The 19956-nt window shown below is 41.2% G+C and overlaps 1 protein-coding gene across 1 annotated transcript in view; it reads right to left on the bottom strand.

Annotated features, from left to right (window-relative positions):
- PITPNC1 (phosphatidylinositol transfer protein cytoplasmic 1) overlaps window positions 1-19956 on the bottom strand; it is a 129727-nt gene that overhangs the window by 29126 nt on the left and 80645 nt on the right. The window contains exons 5-6 of the mRNA XM_083727795.1: window positions 12540-12611; window positions 1075-1170 (exon numbers count right to left, since the gene is read on the bottom strand). Of these exons, the coding sequence (XP_083583921.1) occupies window positions 1075-1170; window positions 12540-12611 (168 nt within the window). The remainder of the gene's footprint in view (window positions 1-1074; window positions 1171-12539; window positions 12612-19956) is intronic.

Raw genomic sequence — 19956 nt, forward strand, 5'->3', positions numbered from 1 at the left:
GCCTTCCAGACTTTTTGCCAAAGATGGAGGATGAGGGCAGCCTTTTCAGCTCATCACCCATGTTGTTTCTGGTCTACAGCCCTTAAAACAGGTCACATATATGGTTTTATCATAATACCATTGTGTTAATGTATAGAAAGTCATCATAAAATGTTTAGATTTAGCCTTTTGTCAACTCCATAATGATAATAACAGTTAGGCATAAGATGTGTTGGTGCAGTGTAATAAATGTTATTGATGTTGTAAATTTTCATGTAGATAATTGAATAACTTTGCCCATGAGCTATGACAAATAGGGCCTATTTGCTGCCAAGATATATTGGATTTCGTATGCTGCAAAATCGTATCTTGTCACTCAATTTAATAGTGTTTTATTAGAAATATGAAGGCATATTAATTCTATGCAAATTCCCTGGAGTTGTCATTCCCATGCAACAAGAAAAGTATTGAGTAAAGTCAAAACAATACAGTGGTACCTTGGGTTACATACGCTTCAGGTTACATATGCTTCAGGTTACAGACTCCGCTAACCCAGAAATAGTACCTCGGGTTAAGAACTGTGCTTCAGGATGAGAACAGAAATTGTGCGGCGGCGGTGCAGCAGCAGCCGGAAGCCCCATTAGCTAAAGTGGTGCTTCAGATTAAGAACAGTTTCAGGTTAAGAACGGACCTCTGGAATGAATTAAGTACGTAACCAGAGGTACCACTGTATGCAGCTAAGTCATTCCAGCACATGTTTATGTAAAGCATTTTAACTCAGCTCCTTAGCCAAAAAGGCCCTTGGAGCGGCTTAAGCTTAATATTTAAGACAATCCCTGCTTGCAGACTTATATTATAAAAGTCATGACAAACATAAGGAAAAAGGTGTGAGAAGGGAGGAGGAAAAGAAAGTGAAATGTACTTAATCAGCACTTGGTGGGTGGAAAAATTCTTCTTATCACTTGGTAGGATCAGAAGAGATAACCAAGCTGTAGTTGGTGGAGACTATTTATCCCAGAGCAGTATGGATGTCTGAATGGGCTTTCTGCACAATGCAAATCTACACTGCTCAAGAGCATTAAGTCCTTTACCTACCTCTGATTCTTTGTAATAGCGCTCAGGAATTTCGTCACAGGCAATATCAATAAAGCAGACTTCTCTCTCAAGATCTTTGGCTTCATTATCAAATATCTGCAAGATGTAAAACAAACACGCTTCAGTGTTCTGATGGGCATGTAGTCTAAACTTAATCATGAATGTTATGAACCGGCAACAGCTTGTCTTAAGGAACAAAGGCGCTGGTTCCAAAAACAGCAGAGTATGTTCTTGGCAATATCTCATAGTTACAGGCTGGCACCATGTGCAGCGACAAGCAATTTTCTCAAAATATGGAACAAAACTCTGAGACATTTCTTTTCACAACATCAGAAGGCTTTCCAGTTCTTCAGTTTTTATTGTAATAATGATAGAAATGAGCAATACGTTACAAAAAAAAAAATGTTTTCCAGTTTTTCTTGAAATTCATAGTTTGGAAACATCATACGAGCAGTGTGGCCTAACTGCTCAGAGACACAACAGCTATTTCCCTCTGCCCACAGTAGCTCCCCGTGTCTCCTCTGGTACCTTCCTCCTAACATCTCAGTTGTTGCAAAAATACACAGAAATCCCTATTTTTAAAGCATACCGTTCTTTGCTCAGCACTTTATTAATAAGTTATTAAGAAGTTCTAGGGGCAGTGCTGCTGGGTTTGGCTTCCTTTGGAGGAGGGAAAACTGGAGACTTGACCTGTCGTCATAATATGGCTCATTTGTGAATTTGCTGTACATATAAATTTATGTGTAGAGTCTCGCTTAAAGCATTCCTACAAGGCCATCAGACATAATAATAATAATAATAATAATAATAATAATAATAATAATAATAATTTATTTATACCCCACCCATCTCGCTGGGTTTCCCCAGCCACTCTGGGCAGCTTCCAGCAGAATATTAGAATACAATGATTCATCAAAGATTAAAAGCTTCCCTAAACAGGGCTGCCTTCAGATGCCATAATAATAATAATAATAATAATAATAATAATAATAATAATAATAATAATAGATAATCAGAGAGATGTCCTGTACCACCATGGTGTTTTTAGTCAGCTCACCTCTTGCTTTCTCCATCACGCTTGTGATGGTGCACACTGGTCAAAATTTACTATATCTGTAATGCTGTGTATGAAGTCTGGTTGTGGTTTGTTTCCATAAATGGTAAGTCAAGAACAAACCTTCGTTACCACTTGTCGTTTGTTTGGAGGAAACAAACCATGAGCCTGGTTTTGGATGACATGTCCAGCCAGACTCTGGCTTGCAGCAGGAGCAGGGGAGGAGCATCCCAAAAACTTTTGGAGCAGCATGCACCAGCACACTGCTCATTCACATTAAACAATAGCTGGTTTTAAAACAATGATTTTGTGTGATATGTGACCCAGGCCACACACACACTGCCCTTAGCAAAGGGTGGTGACACCACCTCCCTCAAACTATTTGATTCAAAAAGTCACACAGATGTTGCACTACAGGGATGTTCAACAGGTCAATCACAATGTACTGGTCAGTCGTGGGGTGTCCGAAAGCTCAACAACTTTTTGTCAATCCAATGGGTAGATCACTGCCAGTTTTTTTAAAGTTGGGAGTAGATCGCAGTCTCTTGTAAGCTGGACATCCCTGTTATATTAGAAGAGTAACATGCATTTTGCACAGGCCTGCTTTCCCCATTGCACACAATAGCCAGGCTGCAAAGCACTGAGATATGAACCAAGGTTTTGTTGACTTACAGGTCAATGTTTCAGCCCCTATGTTGCCCCTACTCTCCTATCCATTGTTAAATTAAGAGGTTATTTTCCATCTTCCCCAACCTCTTGCAACTGGAACCTAAAATCAGAATGACTCATTATTTGAGTGCCTGAACCTTAATTCATCCATACTTCTTTCTTGCACTGTATCACAGATGGAAGTTTAATCTCTCTAAATTTCTCATTAGTTCAAAAATAAGGAGCCATTAGTGTACAAGATTTATTTCTTTTTAGGGCTAATTCTCCTGGTACTTCCTCTAGCCAAATACCCTAGAATTCTCTTGAAGCCTGCAAGGGAGATAATTTGATTGGTTTTGCAATCAGGCTGTGGATATTTAAGTTGGTGTTTTTTTAAGTGATTAAAGCCGATGGAAAGAAACATAAGGCTCTCAATCTGCGTCTCTATATTGGCAAGGAGCAGGAAGCAAATGGCAAGAACATTTTGTGTTCCTAACAATGCAGGGATTGTAGAAAGGCCTAATAAATATTATGATATCAAGAAGAAATTAGGGAGGTTTCAGGTTTTTGGAAGCAATATATTATGACCACACCAAGGATTGTCATTTCAGACCAAAATTCTCGTTGAAAGTTTAAACTATGGTTTAAATTAAGAGTGGGGTTCTCCTGCTTTCACGCTAAAGGAGTGTCTCCATCTCCATTGTTCAGCCCGGATACTGAGGTCCAGCACCGAGGGCCTTCTGGCAGTTCCCTCACTGCAAGAACTGAGGTTGCAGGGAACCAGGCAGAGAGCCTTCTTGGTAATGGCACCCGCCTGGGGAAAACCCTCCCACCAGATGTCAAAGAGAACAGCAACTACCAGACTTTTAGAAGATATCTGAAGGCAGCCCTGTTTAGGGAAGCTTTTAATGTTTGATGTATTACAATACTTTAATATTTTTTTGGAAGGCACCCAGAGTGGCTGGGGAAGCCCAGTGAGATGGGCAGGGTATGTATGTATGTACGTATAAATAAATAAATAAATTTATTATTATTATTATTATTATTATTATTATTATTATTATTATTATATAAACAGGGCACACCAGGCCTCTGCATCTGGCCTGAGAGACCATTTTCCCGAAAACATGCCCATTTGTCCCACCCCAATATCATGTGATGTCAGGTGTGGTTCAGTTAGAGACACAGCTCCACAAAATCCTGTTTTGATAATAACCTATGGGAATTTCGTTTAAAGGGGAATCTTAATTATTTTATCTGTTTAATGGCTTAATTCTACAATGAGCCCAAACTTGTCTATCATAAACCCTAATGCCTGCTTCAGACAGTGCTATTTAAGATGATAGTGTGCCTGAATTTTGCTTCCATAGGTCACTGCTGACAAGGACAACTAGCACCAGTTCTAAATACCCAGCCAATTGCAAATACAGTGGTACCTCAGGTTAAGTATTTAATTCGTTCCGGAGGTCCGTTCTTAACCTGAAACTGTTCTTAACCTGAAGCACCACTTTAGCTAATGGGGCCTCCTGCTGCTGCTGCACCACCACTGCACGATTTCTGTTCTCATCCTGAAGCAAACTTCTTAACCTGAAGCACTATTTCTGGCTTAGTGGAGTGCGTAACCTGAAGCGTATTTAACCTGAAGCATATGTAACCCGAGGTACCACTGTACCTCTAGCAAAATTCAGTAAACAGGACAGCAGTGCTTCAAAAAGAAGATAATTTTTTTTTGGAACAGCTCTGATAACATAATGCAAGATGAGTGCTCTTTTACACTTTGTGCCATATTAGCTTGACAGTTGGATTCAAAGTACTTTACTGATCGATAGGTACAGTACTAAAAGCAAACATATTTTGAAGGCAATAATGGAAGAGCTCTCCCTCAGAGGCAGAATCCTGTGAAGGCTGCTATGCTGCTGCTTGAAATGGAATACCTTAAAAGTACTCTACATTTGTCAACGGGAACTGAAAAAATCTTTTCAATGGATGCATGCACATGTCACACCACACCAGTGATGCAAAATCTGTGTTGAATTAAAATTTTCATCCAAACTAACGGTGACCTAGTTTGCATGTAATGCTAAGCCAAATCATAGGAATCTGCATGTTTACTCATTTGTGCAAAGGGTTTACATAGTGTTATGTGCGAACCGGATTACACTCTACAGTGGTACCCCAGGTTACCAACGCTTCAGGTTACAAACTCCGCTAACCCGGAAGTAGTACCTCTGGTTGCGAACTTTGCCCCAGGATGAGAATGGAAATTGCGTGCCAGCAGCACAGCGGCAGCAGGCCCCATTAGCGATAGTATGCGTCAGGTTATATAATATAATAATAATAATTTTTTATTTGTACCCCGCCCATCTGGCTGAGTTTCCCCAGCCACTCTGGGCGGCTTCCAACTGAATATTAAAAACAATACAGCATCAAACATTTAAAACTTCCCTAAACAGGGCTGCCTTCAGTTGTCTTTTAAAAGTAAAATAGTTGCTTATTGCCTTGACATCCGCTGGGAGGGCGTTCCACAGGGAAGGCACCACTACCGAGAAGGCCCTCTGCCTGGTTCCCTGTAACCTCACTTCTCGCAGCGAGGGAACCGCCAGAAGGCCCTTGGCGCTGGACCTCAGTGTCCGGGCTGGATGATGGGGGTGGAGACGCTCCTTCAGGTATAAAGGACCGAGGCCGTTTAGGGCTTTAACAGTCAGCACCAACTTTGAAATGTGCTCGGAAACGTACTGGGAGCCAATGAAGATCTTTCAGGACTGGTGTTATATGGTCTCGGTGGCCACTCCCAGTCACCAGTCTGGTTAAGAATGGTTTCAGATTAAGAATGGACCTCTGGAACGAATTAAGTTCGTAACCCGAGGTATCACTGTACACAGTTTGTCTGAACTTGGACAACATGCTAGGCTGCAGAACAGAAGCAAAAGCTTCCAAGCCCCTTCTCATGCTACACTGGAAGAGAAAGAAGGAAGAGGGAGGATCACAGTGGCTTGTTCTAGTAATGCCAAATTATAGCTTAGCATTACATCAATTACCGTATTTTTCATGCCATAAGATGCACCTGACCATAAGACACACCTAGTTTTTAGAGGAGGAAAGGGGGAAAGCTCCGGTTTTTTGAGGATCAGCTCACAGTTGTGCAGCTAACTTTGCAAAGGGAAAAATCCTGTTTTTATGGGGTTCAACTTACAGTTCTGCAGCTTCTTTAGGAAAGAAAAGGGAGCTGTTTCTACAGTTTCCAGACAGATAATCTAATCAGCCAGTCACATGTCGCTGGGGAAACCAACAGCCTCCGTCTCCAGAACATTCAACAATGGAGGCCTGGGCAAGGGGCTGCTGGAAAGGGGGCCAGCGATCGACCACACACTCGCCCCATAAGACACACAGACATTTCCCCTTACTTTTTAGGAGGAAAAAAGTGCATCTTATGGAGAGAAAAACACGGTACATGAATTTTAAACACTATTAGTAGATATATTATCATGCTGGATGCAAAGGAGTGTTGGGAGGCACCAGCTGGGGAACCCCCAAGGGAAGAAGGCTCAGAGCCAGTGGTCAGAGGGAGAAGAGGGAGCAGATTGGGAGGAGGAGGTGTTGAAAGATGAAGGGGTAACAGGGTTTAGTGAGCGGGAAGAAATTGCGACAGAGAGCAATCCAGAACCAGAGGCAGCAGCGGAAGTTGGAGAGGAGGGGGGGGGGATCAAGGGACAGAGATGAGGCAGGCTGCTCAAGAAGCCATAGAGTCTCTCCTTCCTGCTGTGACCAGCTCCTCTCCCCTCTGGTCTCCCAGAACCTGCAGAGGTGGGAAGAGGGCGCAGCAAAGACAGACGAGGTAAAGAAATCTCAGGTTGCTTGGGAAGAACCCAGGGAGGAGGAGACTTAGGGAGCTGTGGGAAGGCAGGGAACTCCTTTGGGCAAGACCTGCTGGGAAGAGTTGCTGTGCTCACTAGGCCTGAGCTGTTTTGTTTCTTTGAATAAAGAGTTAACTTCGCTGATACCTAGTGTTATTCCTGTCCTCCCAAATCCCGCCTTGACGTTTACTGATATTTATCCACGCTTTTTCACTTACATCTGTGGGGATTACAATCCAGGCTTGTATCAATCAAAAGGAGGCAATTGGAAACATGATAAAATAGCAAAGCTCTTAACAATGCATCTTAACCACAGACTTTGTCACAATCCTTGTTGTTCAGCACTGAATTTTCACCATAGTGCGACAACATACCAAACAGTGGGAAGAAGTGGGGGGGGGGGGACGACAAAAACCCAGCAATTAATAGCAATGTGAAAAACTTTTTGCCTTTGACAAAGTGGGATTTACAAGTGATTCAGGCATAAGCATGAATAATTTACATAACAAATAAATAATTTCCATAACAATTTTTTTTATTAAAAAAGTATGTACTAAACTAAACCTTTTAGCTAGCTAACCCAGGCATCTCACTACTAATACAATGCTTAAAGATAAACACTAAAGGCAACTATAAACTGTGCATCGAACTAGAGTCTTTAGAAGTCAAAATATTGTTTGAAATTCTATATGTTCCAAAGAAATATTATTTTAGTTTCTAAGGCGACCCTAAGCACACTTATTTAGGAGCTAGTCTAACTGAACCCAGCGGGACTCATTTCCAAGCAAATGTACACAGGAGAGGTTGTGAGTCTAAGCACTGGTCTCTTCGCAGTTGCTGGCTAACTGGCTGTGATCTTTTCTGAAAACTGCACTATCCAGAATGCAGCCATGGAAATTCACAAGGGCCTTGCTACTGGGCAACCAACCATGCTTAGTAGGAGAACATCAGGAAGGCAGTAATGTTTACATAAGCTTTAAAACTAAAACCTAAGGTTCCCAGAGGTTAGTCTAGTCTTTTTTGAAGCACGTTACTGTATACTCTGTGCATTTGTATACTGTGTGCATTTTAATAAGAGCAATGCATGCGGTGCTAATGCTTTCCCCTCTGCTTTGCAAGAAACAAGAACTAGAGAAATATTATGGCAAGAGGCCAGTAAGCTCCAACTTGTGATTCCAATCTTTGCGAACTGGCATTAACCCTGAACTATTGTTGGCTTGCATTCAGCAATATAGAAGCAGCTGACAGTCCCTTGTGTCAGCATTTCCACTGAAAAGCTTCAGCTTTCTGACGTTTCTAACTTGGACAACTAAATGCAAATTTTGCTTTTTTGAAAAACACCACCACCTAATTTCTTAAATGCCTGTTTCTAGAAAAGATTCAAGGCGTACAAAAAGTGAAAACGAAACAATATAAAACAACAACTTAATGTCATAACTACCTCACCCTGGCAGACAAAACAACAGGGATAAATCAGCTTAAAAGCAGTTATCCCATCCCTGGGAAAATGCCTGAAAAACATGCTGATTTATGCAAATATAGCAGGTTCAGGAATTTGGGTTATTTTGTGGGAATAAGTTATTTCATATGCGAGAAAGCAATGCCTTCTGATAGGAGTCTAACCAACCATTATAATTTGTGTAATCACACTAAATTAGCCATTAATACTTTATGGATTTAGAACCCCACTGCACCTGTTTTCTGCAGCAATGAATTTACTTAGCTTGCTTATGAATACACCTCATTGCATATCATTACCCTCAAAATCAAATATACATTTTGCTTCCGTCTAATTACAACATGGTCTATTCCTTGGATTTTCTTATATTATATGAAGCTCCACTGGAAATAGTGTTCTGTTATGATGCTATGGGGCTTCATTTAAAGTGGAATCTCAGTTATTCTATCTGCTTAATGGCTGTTTTTACAGTGAGCCCAAACTTGTCTATCATAAGGACTGGTGCATGCTTCAGACTGTGCTGCTTAAAATGATACAATACCTGAATTTCTTAAACTGAGAACAGCCTAAATTCCCTGCATGCCTTGCTAAATTTTTGGCAAAAGCAAATAAGTGGGGAACTATCATTCTGCAATCTGTGCCAAAACAAAACAGACTCTAGTCTCTAATACTGTATGTATCAATATAAAAATACTTTCAACATGGGCAGACATAACTAGAGATGTCTTCTACATTTTTGTTCACTTACTTTTCCAATAATAAAGATGCTCAATTTAGTTTGCACAGTACCATCTTATAATATTCTTCAGCAGTTCCCAAACTTCCCCCACATGAACTGCATGAACATGGGGAAACCCAGCCAGATGGGCAGGGTATAAATAATAAAATATTATTCTTATTGACATTGCTGAGGACTTTGGTGGATCAACCATTTTTCTGCCTGTTGTAGCAAGTGTAATGTGCTGGGGCTAGACGCTGTATGACTTTTAAATGTATTTCTATTGTTTCTTTTATTTCTTTTATTTTATTGTACTACAACTTGAAAGTCATTGAAGTCAGATTGTAAAGGATCTTCACAGATGTGCTGTAGACCACCTGTATGAAGTGGTCTACAGACCACCATTGGGAAACTCCTGATATACAGCAACTGAGCCCCATTTCATACATGCATATACATTAATGGAAACAACTCACAACATAGCACAGGGGAGCTGCAGTTCAGGACAGGCAGTAAAAAAGAAAACTTTCTCTGAAACAGGGCACATGTATGATCAGAAGGTACATTTGCAGCGAAAGAAACATTAACTAAATACCTGATAAGACAAAGAGCAAAAGCAGTATGTCTTTTATTTTCACACTTCAGGTGGCTATGGAATACAGTTTTGTTTAAGAAGGCTTTCCCTGAGGTGTTGGCAAATCCACCTTTCATCACAGTACTAAATTAGGTGGAATTGGGGGAAGGGTTCCCTATGTAAGATGGCTATTAATTATGGTCAGCAATTATGAAGGGAAGCCCAGACCCAAAGTTAGCTCTGTCTGATGGGGATAAGGTACTGTATCTTAGGGTACCCAACATAATGACCTCCAGATGTCAATGGACTTTTTTCATCAGCACTAACCAGCATGGCCAGTGGTCAGAGACAATGTGAGTTGTTGCCCTTGATTCCTCCCTGAAAACAGCTTTAAAATGTACTGTAAATGACTATATGATAGTGTTCCAAACAGTGCTGGCTGTAGCAAAGCTGGCTAAAAGACTCGTTAAAGAGGTTTTAAAAGGAAAATTAGTTATAGTGTATTTCCTTTGTTAATAAGCACAAGAATTTTATCTTATTAGCAATAATCAGTTCTTTGGAAATAAACTGTGGGGTGACTCTGGTATGTTTTCCTTGGAACTGTACCTAAACCCTTTCTCCTCATTGCAAAGGATTAGACATTTCTCTGCTGTTATGCTTGACAAATGCTTCCCTAATTTGGCTGCATTTATACTCAGAAACTGTGAGTATAATCTGAAATTAGAAGGATTTTTCCATTTCTGTTTGCTATGGTATCAATAAAAGTTTTGAAGTTTTGAACAACGGCCAGGATGGGTAGCCTTTGGCCCTCCAGATGTTGGACCAAAGTTCCCATAAATTATGCTGCCTAGGGCTGATGGGAGCTGGAGTCTGGCAACATCTGGAGTGACCACAGCTAACCCATTCCTGACAAAGGGTATGCTTATACAGTAATATCATATTTAGACAATACAAGTTCATAAGTGAAAAAGGATTTCTTTATTTTAGGTGAATTCCCCAATTTAGTGAGGCTTAATATGCAAAGACAAAATCCATCTGCTATAATACAGCTGGCTTTAGTATGCTCTGGCTGTTAATTTGTCAAATGCCATTGTCGTTATTCATCTGTACCAAGAATATGTACACTAGAAAATTGCCTCTTGGTTTCCATTTGATTAATGGTCAGTTCTGAAAACTCATTTTAAAAATCTCTCCTATGATGAGGCCAAAGAGTACATTAACATATATTATTTTCATTATCCATAGAGGTTTTATATGTAGCTCCTAATGGATCAGCATTCTGAGTTATGAATCTAAATTCTGTGTGTAGAAGAAAATAATCTGCAATTTTAAAGATGGAAACGGCTTTCGCTAATTGCTTCTAAAAAGAATGGCTTTTAAGAATATTGTTTAGCTTTACTGATGACAAAGCTAAATCTCTCTTAACAAAATGGTTTTCATGGCATCACCTACTCATGTAGTAATCTAGTTCACCAATTATCTGATATTCATAGAAGCAGCGAAGAGTATTGCCGTACTTTATTGGCTATTGTGGCGTGGACTCTGCTGCAAGGATGCTCCTTTCCCAAAGATTGAAAGACAACAAGATACCGTATTTTTCCGTCTATAAGACGTTCCCATGTATAAGATGTCCCCTATTTTGGGGGACTCATATTTAAGAAAATGGGGGGGGGAGATGTATCCGTGTATAAGACACCCCCTAATTTTTGACATTATTTTTTAGGGGGGAAACCCTAGTTTCATACACAGAAAAATATGGTACCTACTAGGTCGGACTGGCAGATGAAATTATTGGACTATGCAGAGATGGCAAGATTAACAGGGGAAATCGGAAACCAGGAGGATCAAAACTTCAACAAGGAATGGGATAAATAAATAACGCACTTGAAAGACCACTGTAAACTCTTTGGCAGGCTTTAAATAACTCTTGCAACGACACATAGACTTTGGATACAATGGAGGATGATAAACTAGACAGATTTATAATATGCAGTCAAAAAAAGTTAGTTGAAGAATCCACGGAGGGGAGGAGGGAAGTCTCGAGATTCGGAAGAATCTTGGGTAAAGTTTAATATTTGTGAGAATACTTTTTGTGTGAATGGATCTGTAAAAATCAATAAAAAAAATTTCAGAGAGAGAGAGCACTACATCGGATGTCCACAAAAGCCAATGCCACAATAAATATAAGTCTTCAAGATGCCATTAGACTTGTTTTTATCACAATACACCAACACAAGCAATACAACCCCCCAAGCTGCTTTGTACTGGTCCATTTAGCTCAGTTGATCCATTTGGAGCTACACATAAAACCTTCGGCTTCACAGCCCCCAAACCCACCAGACTTAAGAGTCTGAAGTAGAATTTGACAAATAACTTGTCTGAAGAGCACAAATAACCACCAGACACTGAAGGTTATGCCTCTGAGAGTTTGAGAGAGGACCCACACCATCTACACTGAAGGTTATGCCTCTGAGAGTTTGAGAGAGGACCCACACCATCTATAGCTTGTCTTCTGCAGGGTACTCAGCAAAAAGGCACACTGAGACTATTCAACAGTGCCAAACCCAGAAGATTAAAGGCAGAGCAGTGTTCCTTTATGTTGGATTCTTTATATTGAATATAAAATTCAGTACAATCCATTTATCTACACGATATTTCAGTTGAGTGCCGTAGAAAAACATTTATCATCTTGTTTAACTACGATAGGTCAATTCATCAACAGTGGCTGCTGGTTGCATTCTATTTGATTAACTCTCCTTGCTGTTTTTCCTTAAGAGGATCCCTTCCCTTTTAAGATCCTGTCACTTCCCTGGACACTCAAGGTTTCCACAAGTCCAAAGGCTAGCATTCAAACTACATCTCAGTAACAGGTATGAGTTTCCTTAGAAAATGCACATCAATAGCCCAACAATGGCACTGTGCGCCGTGAACAATGAATGCTCTCTGTTCACATTACCTTCCACCAAACTAAAAAGAAGTAGGGAGTAGAAGGAAAGGAGCTAAGAATCTCTACATAGAAAACAGAAAGTCTGCTTTTTTTGGAGTCAAGTTAGATACAGAAAAGCTCTGAAGATCGTAAGGGAGAACCTTGCTGAGCGTGCTAATGAAAGCCTTTACAGATAGTACATGTTGGATCTTTAAGAAGAGGTATCACTTACGTTATCATTGCTTCCTTTGTTGTCCTCATATTTTGTCTCTATGTGAATGGAGAATTTAGGTAAAAATGAACACTGCAGAGAAAAGGAAATCAGAATCAGAACTGTAGCCATTTATAACTCACCAGTTCATATGTACATTACAACCTAGCAGTTTTATTTTGCGAATGCCAGAAATGAATTCACTAGTTTCCATCTTGTGCATCAAGAGCTTTTGGACCAACCTGTTCAGAATCCTTTGAAAAAGGTGCTTTTAAAAAAAGGGGGGGCAGGAAGAAAGAGAAAATTTGAAATAGTCCATTTTGAAAAATAAAGCTAGCAATTCTTGCTAAAAACAATAACTAGCAATGGAAAAAATTGGAACTCTTGTCAGATTAAGCCACATTTCAGGATCATGAATCAGTCTGAAAATACTTAAGCTTCTGATCTCAGCTTATTTAAGATCAGAAGGTCTCAGTGAACATCTATTCAGAATGTCACACTTTGAAAAGCCTTTCTAACACCTCACATTTTCCCTTTTTAATCACCAATGGTCACCCTCCTTTCTCCACAATCTTTACTGACTGAGCCTCATCAGCTTTCAACAGCACTGGTCTGAATCTAGATTGCACTACAAGTCACAGAATATGTTTTGAGATTCATCGCATGCCTCAATAATTGACATTGTGCTTCAGCAGAGCCAGGGAACTGTTTATGCATCATGCAGAGAGGTCCATTCATTACAGACAAAGTACATTTTTTTCCTTTTAAGTGAAAGCATATTCACTTATGAGAGAATTAAAATTAGATGGAAGATGATGATGATGATGATGATGATAATAATAATAATAATAATAATAATAATAATAATAATACCCTCCCTGGCCAGAGCCGGGCTCAGGGCAGCTAACACCAGTAAAATTACAATAAAAACATAATGGGGCGGGGGGAGAACCAATTTAAAATACAGATTAAAATACAATTTAAAATGCAGCCTCATTTTAAAAGTAGCCCATAGATCAAAACCATAAGGGGAGGGAAACATAAGGGTCAGACTGAGTCCAAACCAAAGGCCAGGTGGAACAGCTCTGTCTTGCAGGCCCTGCAGAAAGATGTCAAGTCCCGCAGGGCCCTAGTCTCTTGTGACAGTGTTCCACCAAGTTGGGGCCAGTACTGAAAAGGCCCTGCCCTAGTTGAGACCAATCTAACCACCTTGCGACTTGGGACCTCCAAAATGTTGTCATTTGTGGACCTTAAGGTCCTCTGCAGGGCATGCCAGGAGAGGCAGTCCCATAGATACACAGGTCCTAGGCCACATAGGCCACAGGAAATTATGTTTGCAAGATATCATTCTTTCTCTCTTCCCACCCCACTCAAGCATATATTCCTTCCAGCAGAAATCTGGTAATTTATGTTTACACAAACAGGAATACACACGGTGAATTTTCTAATTTCCCATTTCAGCATTTCTAGGGGTTGCCAGGTGTTTCTTTAAAAGGAATAAAATAATCTGAAACCATAAAATTTTAATGGATTGTAAAGGTTTGCAATATTATGTAGGCAACAACTAGCTTTTCAGTTGGTCATAAGGCTCCAGTCTACTAAATCACTGAGAAAACTAGATGCAAAAGCAACTGAACACTCAATTCCTTTAAGGCAATTTTTGTTTTGAACTTGTTCTCTCCTCTGAGCTTACTATAATTTGAGCCTCTTGTAATTCAGAATCAACAATCTGTTTCATATGTGGGTGTGCAGAGATTCTTGTGCACAGTTGTGCGCAGTATCTGGCTTTTGCACGTGTGGATCTGTGATTTGGAGAACGCAATATGAATAACAGAGAATTAATGGAGGTACAGGAAGCTTACAGCCCACGATAAACAACAGTATAGATGAATCCCTAGCATTCTCTGAAAATGGAAAGAGGCCTTCTGTTTATGGAAGGCTAGTTAGGATTCGAGCCACTTGATTTTTGTCCTTTTTAAAATTTGCTTCTTGAGTTTAAAAAAATGTATGGCAGTGTATACATGTTCCCTGAAGTTACAGGTCTCATGTTAAATCTCCAAGTGCCGTGAGAGCAAATATACTTCAACTCTAGTGGCACATGAATGCAAAGGTATACAACACCTGGACAGCAAATGTCAGTGCCCTGCTTCCCTCCCTATCAAGGACTGGGCAGAGGAGGAATGGTGGAGACCGCCTCCCCAGCCTGACCCTACCAGGGAGGAGGAAAAGGAAGACAGTATAGATTTTACAACAGGAGTTTGAGGGAGGTCGCAGCTCAGAGGCAGATGGGAAAGTTGGGAAATCATGGGAGAGCCAGAGCAACACCCAGCTGACACGTCATTAGAAAGCATTCTAGACCCTCCATCTCCCAGAACCTGGCGAGTCTTGAAAGTAGGAGAGCAAAGAGCTCAAAGGCAGAGGGCACGTGGCAGCACCTGTAGAAGTGACGAATGAGGAAGTGGGATAGAAGGGTGGGTGGAGATTCACTTGGGACAACACCATTATCCAAGAGGTTGAGTTTTATAGCCTCCCTATGTAAATACTGAATATAAAAAAAAAGGATGGTAAGAAATCTTCTTGTTTTCATACCTTCCTGGGAAATAGCCAGTAGCAGCATCCTGACATTCCCACCCTGCCTATCCCATAGTTGCCCATTCACACAAAGCTAGTAGAGAAGACCTTTCAGCAATGCATAAGAGAGAACAGGCATTCAGGCAGCAATCTCTGACATGAGGACAGTGGTGTCACAAGAAGACAAGTGTCCATATTTTCATCTGTGCCACAAAGGAGGGTATTACTGCAGAAGAGAACTGGTTTAATTGCCAAAACATAGCAGTATTCCCTGAGTGGAAGGAGAGGAGAAAACAGAATATTGGAAAGGCAGAGCCACAGTTGTGTTTTTCAATTCACCACAGGCACCTTCTTTAAAAAATAAAATAAAGAATAGAGTCTATTTTTAGTGTGATGATTGATTAGTGTTGTCATAGCAATGAGAAGCAACTGCAAGAACACAGTATAATATAAGTAAGCAGAGACAAATGCCAAAGAATTAAGGGAACAGAATACAAAACACATGGCATTTTTCAGCCAGCCTATGGGTTGCTGCTATAATAGCAATCTTTCCACTGAAATTGCATGTGAAGTGGATGAAGGGATTACAATGTCCTGAAATAAAAATATTGGAGATTAAACAAGATAATGCCGCTTCTCTCCTTTTTTCATCTAACTAGAACCTGTGGTTCACAACCAAGGAAAACAATATTCCAATGGGAACCTTTTGCAGAAACTTCAAACAGAAAATTCTCGTTGCTTTGTCATTAGAAACATTAATTCTGAATCACTGGAAACTATTTCAGGCCTGTTCAAAGCTGAATCCAGCTCTTTTCCAGAGCAGGAAAGGCACATGCGTATAAAAATAGAGTGGTCAAGATTGATTTCGTACTAGCTGTTTTCTCCATAATTGACATAATTAATTGACTCCTTTTTTAATGGAAAACCTAGATCAAGTTGCATTCCAGGGTTTCCTATGTAGTTCTGTTGTGTGCTTTTTCTCAGCTGATTTGTGGCAGGGATTTTGGTCTTAAAAATCTGTGGCAGCAAATAACTTGTCCAGTGTGGACTGACAGAGTACTACTGAAGTTTTTCAGGAACATTGGGTGGAATTCAACATACCGAAAAGTCGTGTATGTGTGCATGGAAAAAGGTCTCCTCACACAACTGAATTTTCCCTCCCTCTCCTCCCCATGTTTCCTCTAAACATTTTCTGGATTTCCCTCCAACCCTCCAGAGCTAGTGCCACAAAGAGGGAAGAGACTAGAGGAAAGTCACATTTGGCGAGCAAATCTCTCACACACAATTTAGTTGAAAACACACTATGTCCCTTTAATTAGTAGCTTTCTGGGTTTTTTAAAGGGGCTTCTGGCCCTGCAATTAGTCGCTCCTTGTTCACTTGTGTGGCACCAATCCTTTATTCCATGAACTACCATGTCTATGTCTATTAGGAGGAGGAGGCATGGCAGGAAATTCAAGCTAGGTTACAAGCACCACATGGCAAACTATGATGATGATGATGATGATGATGATGATGATGATGTGATCTAGATGAGCCATTCCTGGTCACTGGTAAACTCTCTCAGTCTGGTGACTCTTTAGAGAAGGAAATCTTTAAGCTGCCTGTGTCTGTTCCAGGTTGTTCCTCCCCCCAACCTCCCCAATTGCTTCCCTGCTGTCTTGTGCTTCTCATATCTGTCTTCTTGTTTGCTCCCTGGCCTATCTTACCCTATTGTGCTCTTCAGCTATAGGATTTGGTGGTATTGGCTTTGGTGAGCTGCCTGAATTACCCAAATTTCATCCTGGCCCAAGTTTTTTGCTCATATCAGTTTGTAGAGCCTGTATCCCTCAAGGACTGCCTCTCCCCACATGAACTGACCCAGACCCTGAAATCATAATCTGAGGCCCTTCATTGTGTGTCTCCGCCATGAGAGGTCCAGAGGGCGGCAACATGAGAATGAGCCTTTTGTGTAGTGACTCCCCACTTGTGGAATGCTCTCCCTCGGAGGGCTCGCCTGGCGCCTTCGTTACTTATCTTTAGGCGCCAGGCAAAAACATTCCTCTTCTCCCGGGCCTATGGTTAATTTTAAAATCTATATGGCATTTTGTTTTTGTTTGTTACTATACTATTTTTGTGCTTTTCTATTGTAGACCGCCCTGTGATCCTCGAATGAAGGGCTGTTTGGAATACATAATAATAATAGCCATTAAAACCTAATCTTGCCAGCAGTGATGGATAATTTGATCTCAAACATGGTAAAATATTCAAGGATTTATGGCTGACCTTATGAGTTGTGTCATCCCAAATAACTGTCCAACATGATATGCATTTTAATTAAGTTAAATAAAATTTTAAAATCTGTCTAGCGTTCTGCCAACTCATACACTTCTGGAATGCACTTCAAGTACTTTCATTGACAATGGCACCAAAACACCTTTAGCTCAATGTAAGACAGAGCTGAGTCCTTGAAACCACTGACAGGAGAAGGAGGCTGCAGCTGGTGCCGGTTACTGTCGCTGCCATTCCTGCATTGTTTGCCGTGACTGCCTGCAAGCATGCTGTCAGGGCCTCATATTTATGGATTTAGAAAATTTCTACCCACATCTTTCGGCCTCCAAAATGGCACCCAAACCGGCCTCCGGACTAAACACAGCAATAATGAAATACGTCTGGGTGCGTGGGAAGCAAATGTATCCATTAAATTGCTAAAACAGCAGCAAGAAAAGCAAGTGGGTCAGTTTAAAAATACATCACCATTGAAGGAGGCTAAAGGCGCAGGAGAAAAGAAGAAATCTTTACTGCCTTCCTTAATGAGAAGAAGGGCTGACTAAGGTTATCTCAGGAGAGAGCTTCTCCTTGGAAGTACAGCTACTGCACACACACCACCAAAGGTGGCAGGATGTAAAGTAGAAGCCAGGTGTTAAAGAGGTGAACAAACAGGTTCACGAGAGGAAATGGTTCTTTGGACAACTTGGTGCCAAGCCATTTAGGGTTTTATAGGTGTCCTGAAACAAATAGGAGGCTGGTGCAAATGAAAAAGTTCTGATGTGGTATGTTCTGAGAACTGAAAACGAGAAGCTAATCTGGCTGGTCTATTTTGAACCAAGTGGAGTTCTAAACCCTCTCCGAAAGCTTATTTATCACCTTTATATCCCAACTTTTTCTCTTAGGGGTACATGATCATGGATGCTTTAGTTGAGATTCCTGCTTTGCAGGGGGGTGGACTAGATGAACCTTGGGTTCCTTCCAACTCTTCAGATTCTATGGTTCACCCTACAATGACTTTGTGGGGTAGGTTAAGTGGCTGTGACTGGCCTAAGGTCACCCAGTGAGCTTTGTGACTGAGTGGGGGATTTGAACCCTGATCTCCCGGGTTCATTTAAGTAGGTAAATGAATAGGGGGAAAGCAAATTGTCACTTAGAGAAGGATCTGAAATATTTTCCTTGAACCTTGAATTTGTTTTGTTCTCGGTTGTTTTATCTGATGGTTTAATGTGCTGTAAACAGCTGTGAGATTTTTTCCCTTTAAAATAAAAAGTGGTATAGAAATAAAACTAACAGCAACAACAACCCTATTTGGAGTGTGCAGCAGTAGTCCAGTCTGGATGCAGTCAGGGTGCAAATGACAGTGGCCATATCTGCATGGTCTAGGAAAGGGCACACCTTCTGCACAAGCTCAAGCTGAGAAAAGGCATGCCTGGCCACAACTATCACCTTGTCCTCTAGGAGTAAAGTGGTGTCCCAGGAGTGCTTCCAAGCTGCAGACTGGATCCTTCATGGGGAATGCCACCGCATCCAATACTGCCCTCAGCCACTCTCCTACTGATCAAAATCACTCCTGTTTTGTCTAGATGAAGCCTTGCCTCATAAGCCCACATCCATCCCATCATTGCATCCAGACAACAGTTCAGGAGCCCCCAGAGCTTCCTTGGCATTTGAAGAAAAGACTGATATCTATGTTCAGGTTGATAATGCCTAACTCCATATCTCCCCTGACAATCTCATTAAGATGTCAAACTTCCACGTTGCATCTTTGACCATGGACCAGACTTGGACCTCGCCTCTCGGGTAATCCACGGGACCAGCACAGCAAGTGAAGAATAGTCTCCAAAGGGTCTTCCTAATTGAAAATTGCAAGTTTCTGGAAATTGAGAGCATCCCAACCCTTGTTGCTGCCATTAATGTTGGCAGAATAGTTACAACAGGTGTAAGTAAATAAATAAAATGCAACTTGGGTAATCCTGAAATGCTCAATGTGGCACAGTAACCTAGTTTATCAGGAAGCGCTGTTTCTGAGGAAGGCAATGAAGTGGCTGGTTTCTTTAACAGCAAAGTAAGAAATGAGTAAGCTTTAGCCCTCAGGAAAGCAAGCTAACGTATACCATTTACGGAGGGAGCCTGCACGGCAGGGGCTGGGTCCTACCGCACCGGCGATGCGGGGACCCTTAAAAACCACGGCCACGGGGGCCGTGGACATGGAGACTCGGCTGGCACCGTTAGCGCCCTCCCGACTCGTGAAGGAGCCTTTTTAAAGGCTAAGGATCGGGTGCCGGGGAGAAGCGTGGTGTTTTGAGTCCTCTGCCATCCCTGCCGTGCGAAGCCGCATGCCATCCGGCGGAGAGCGCTGGCTTTTTCCTTTGAAAATTTGGACCTAAAAGAACAACCCGTAAGTAATTGGAATCTGGACTAAAAAGAGGGACAAAATTTTAAAAATTTCGGAGCGAGCGGGGGAGGCGCAAAAAAGGAAGTCAGCCACCCCCTCCATTGTAGAAGGGTCAAAACAAAGGATTTGATAACTAAGATCGGAATAACATCATTTTGGCAAGTTTGGAACCTCACGAGTGAAGAATATGAGATTGAGCTGGAGGAGGAAAGTAGAATTTGGAC

Source organism: Podarcis gaigeae (genome assembly GCF_964106915.1).
Source record: "Podarcis gaigeae genome assembly, chromosome: 2".
Taxonomy (NCBI): domain Eukaryota; kingdom Metazoa; phylum Chordata; class Lepidosauria; order Squamata; family Lacertidae; genus Podarcis; species Podarcis gaigeae.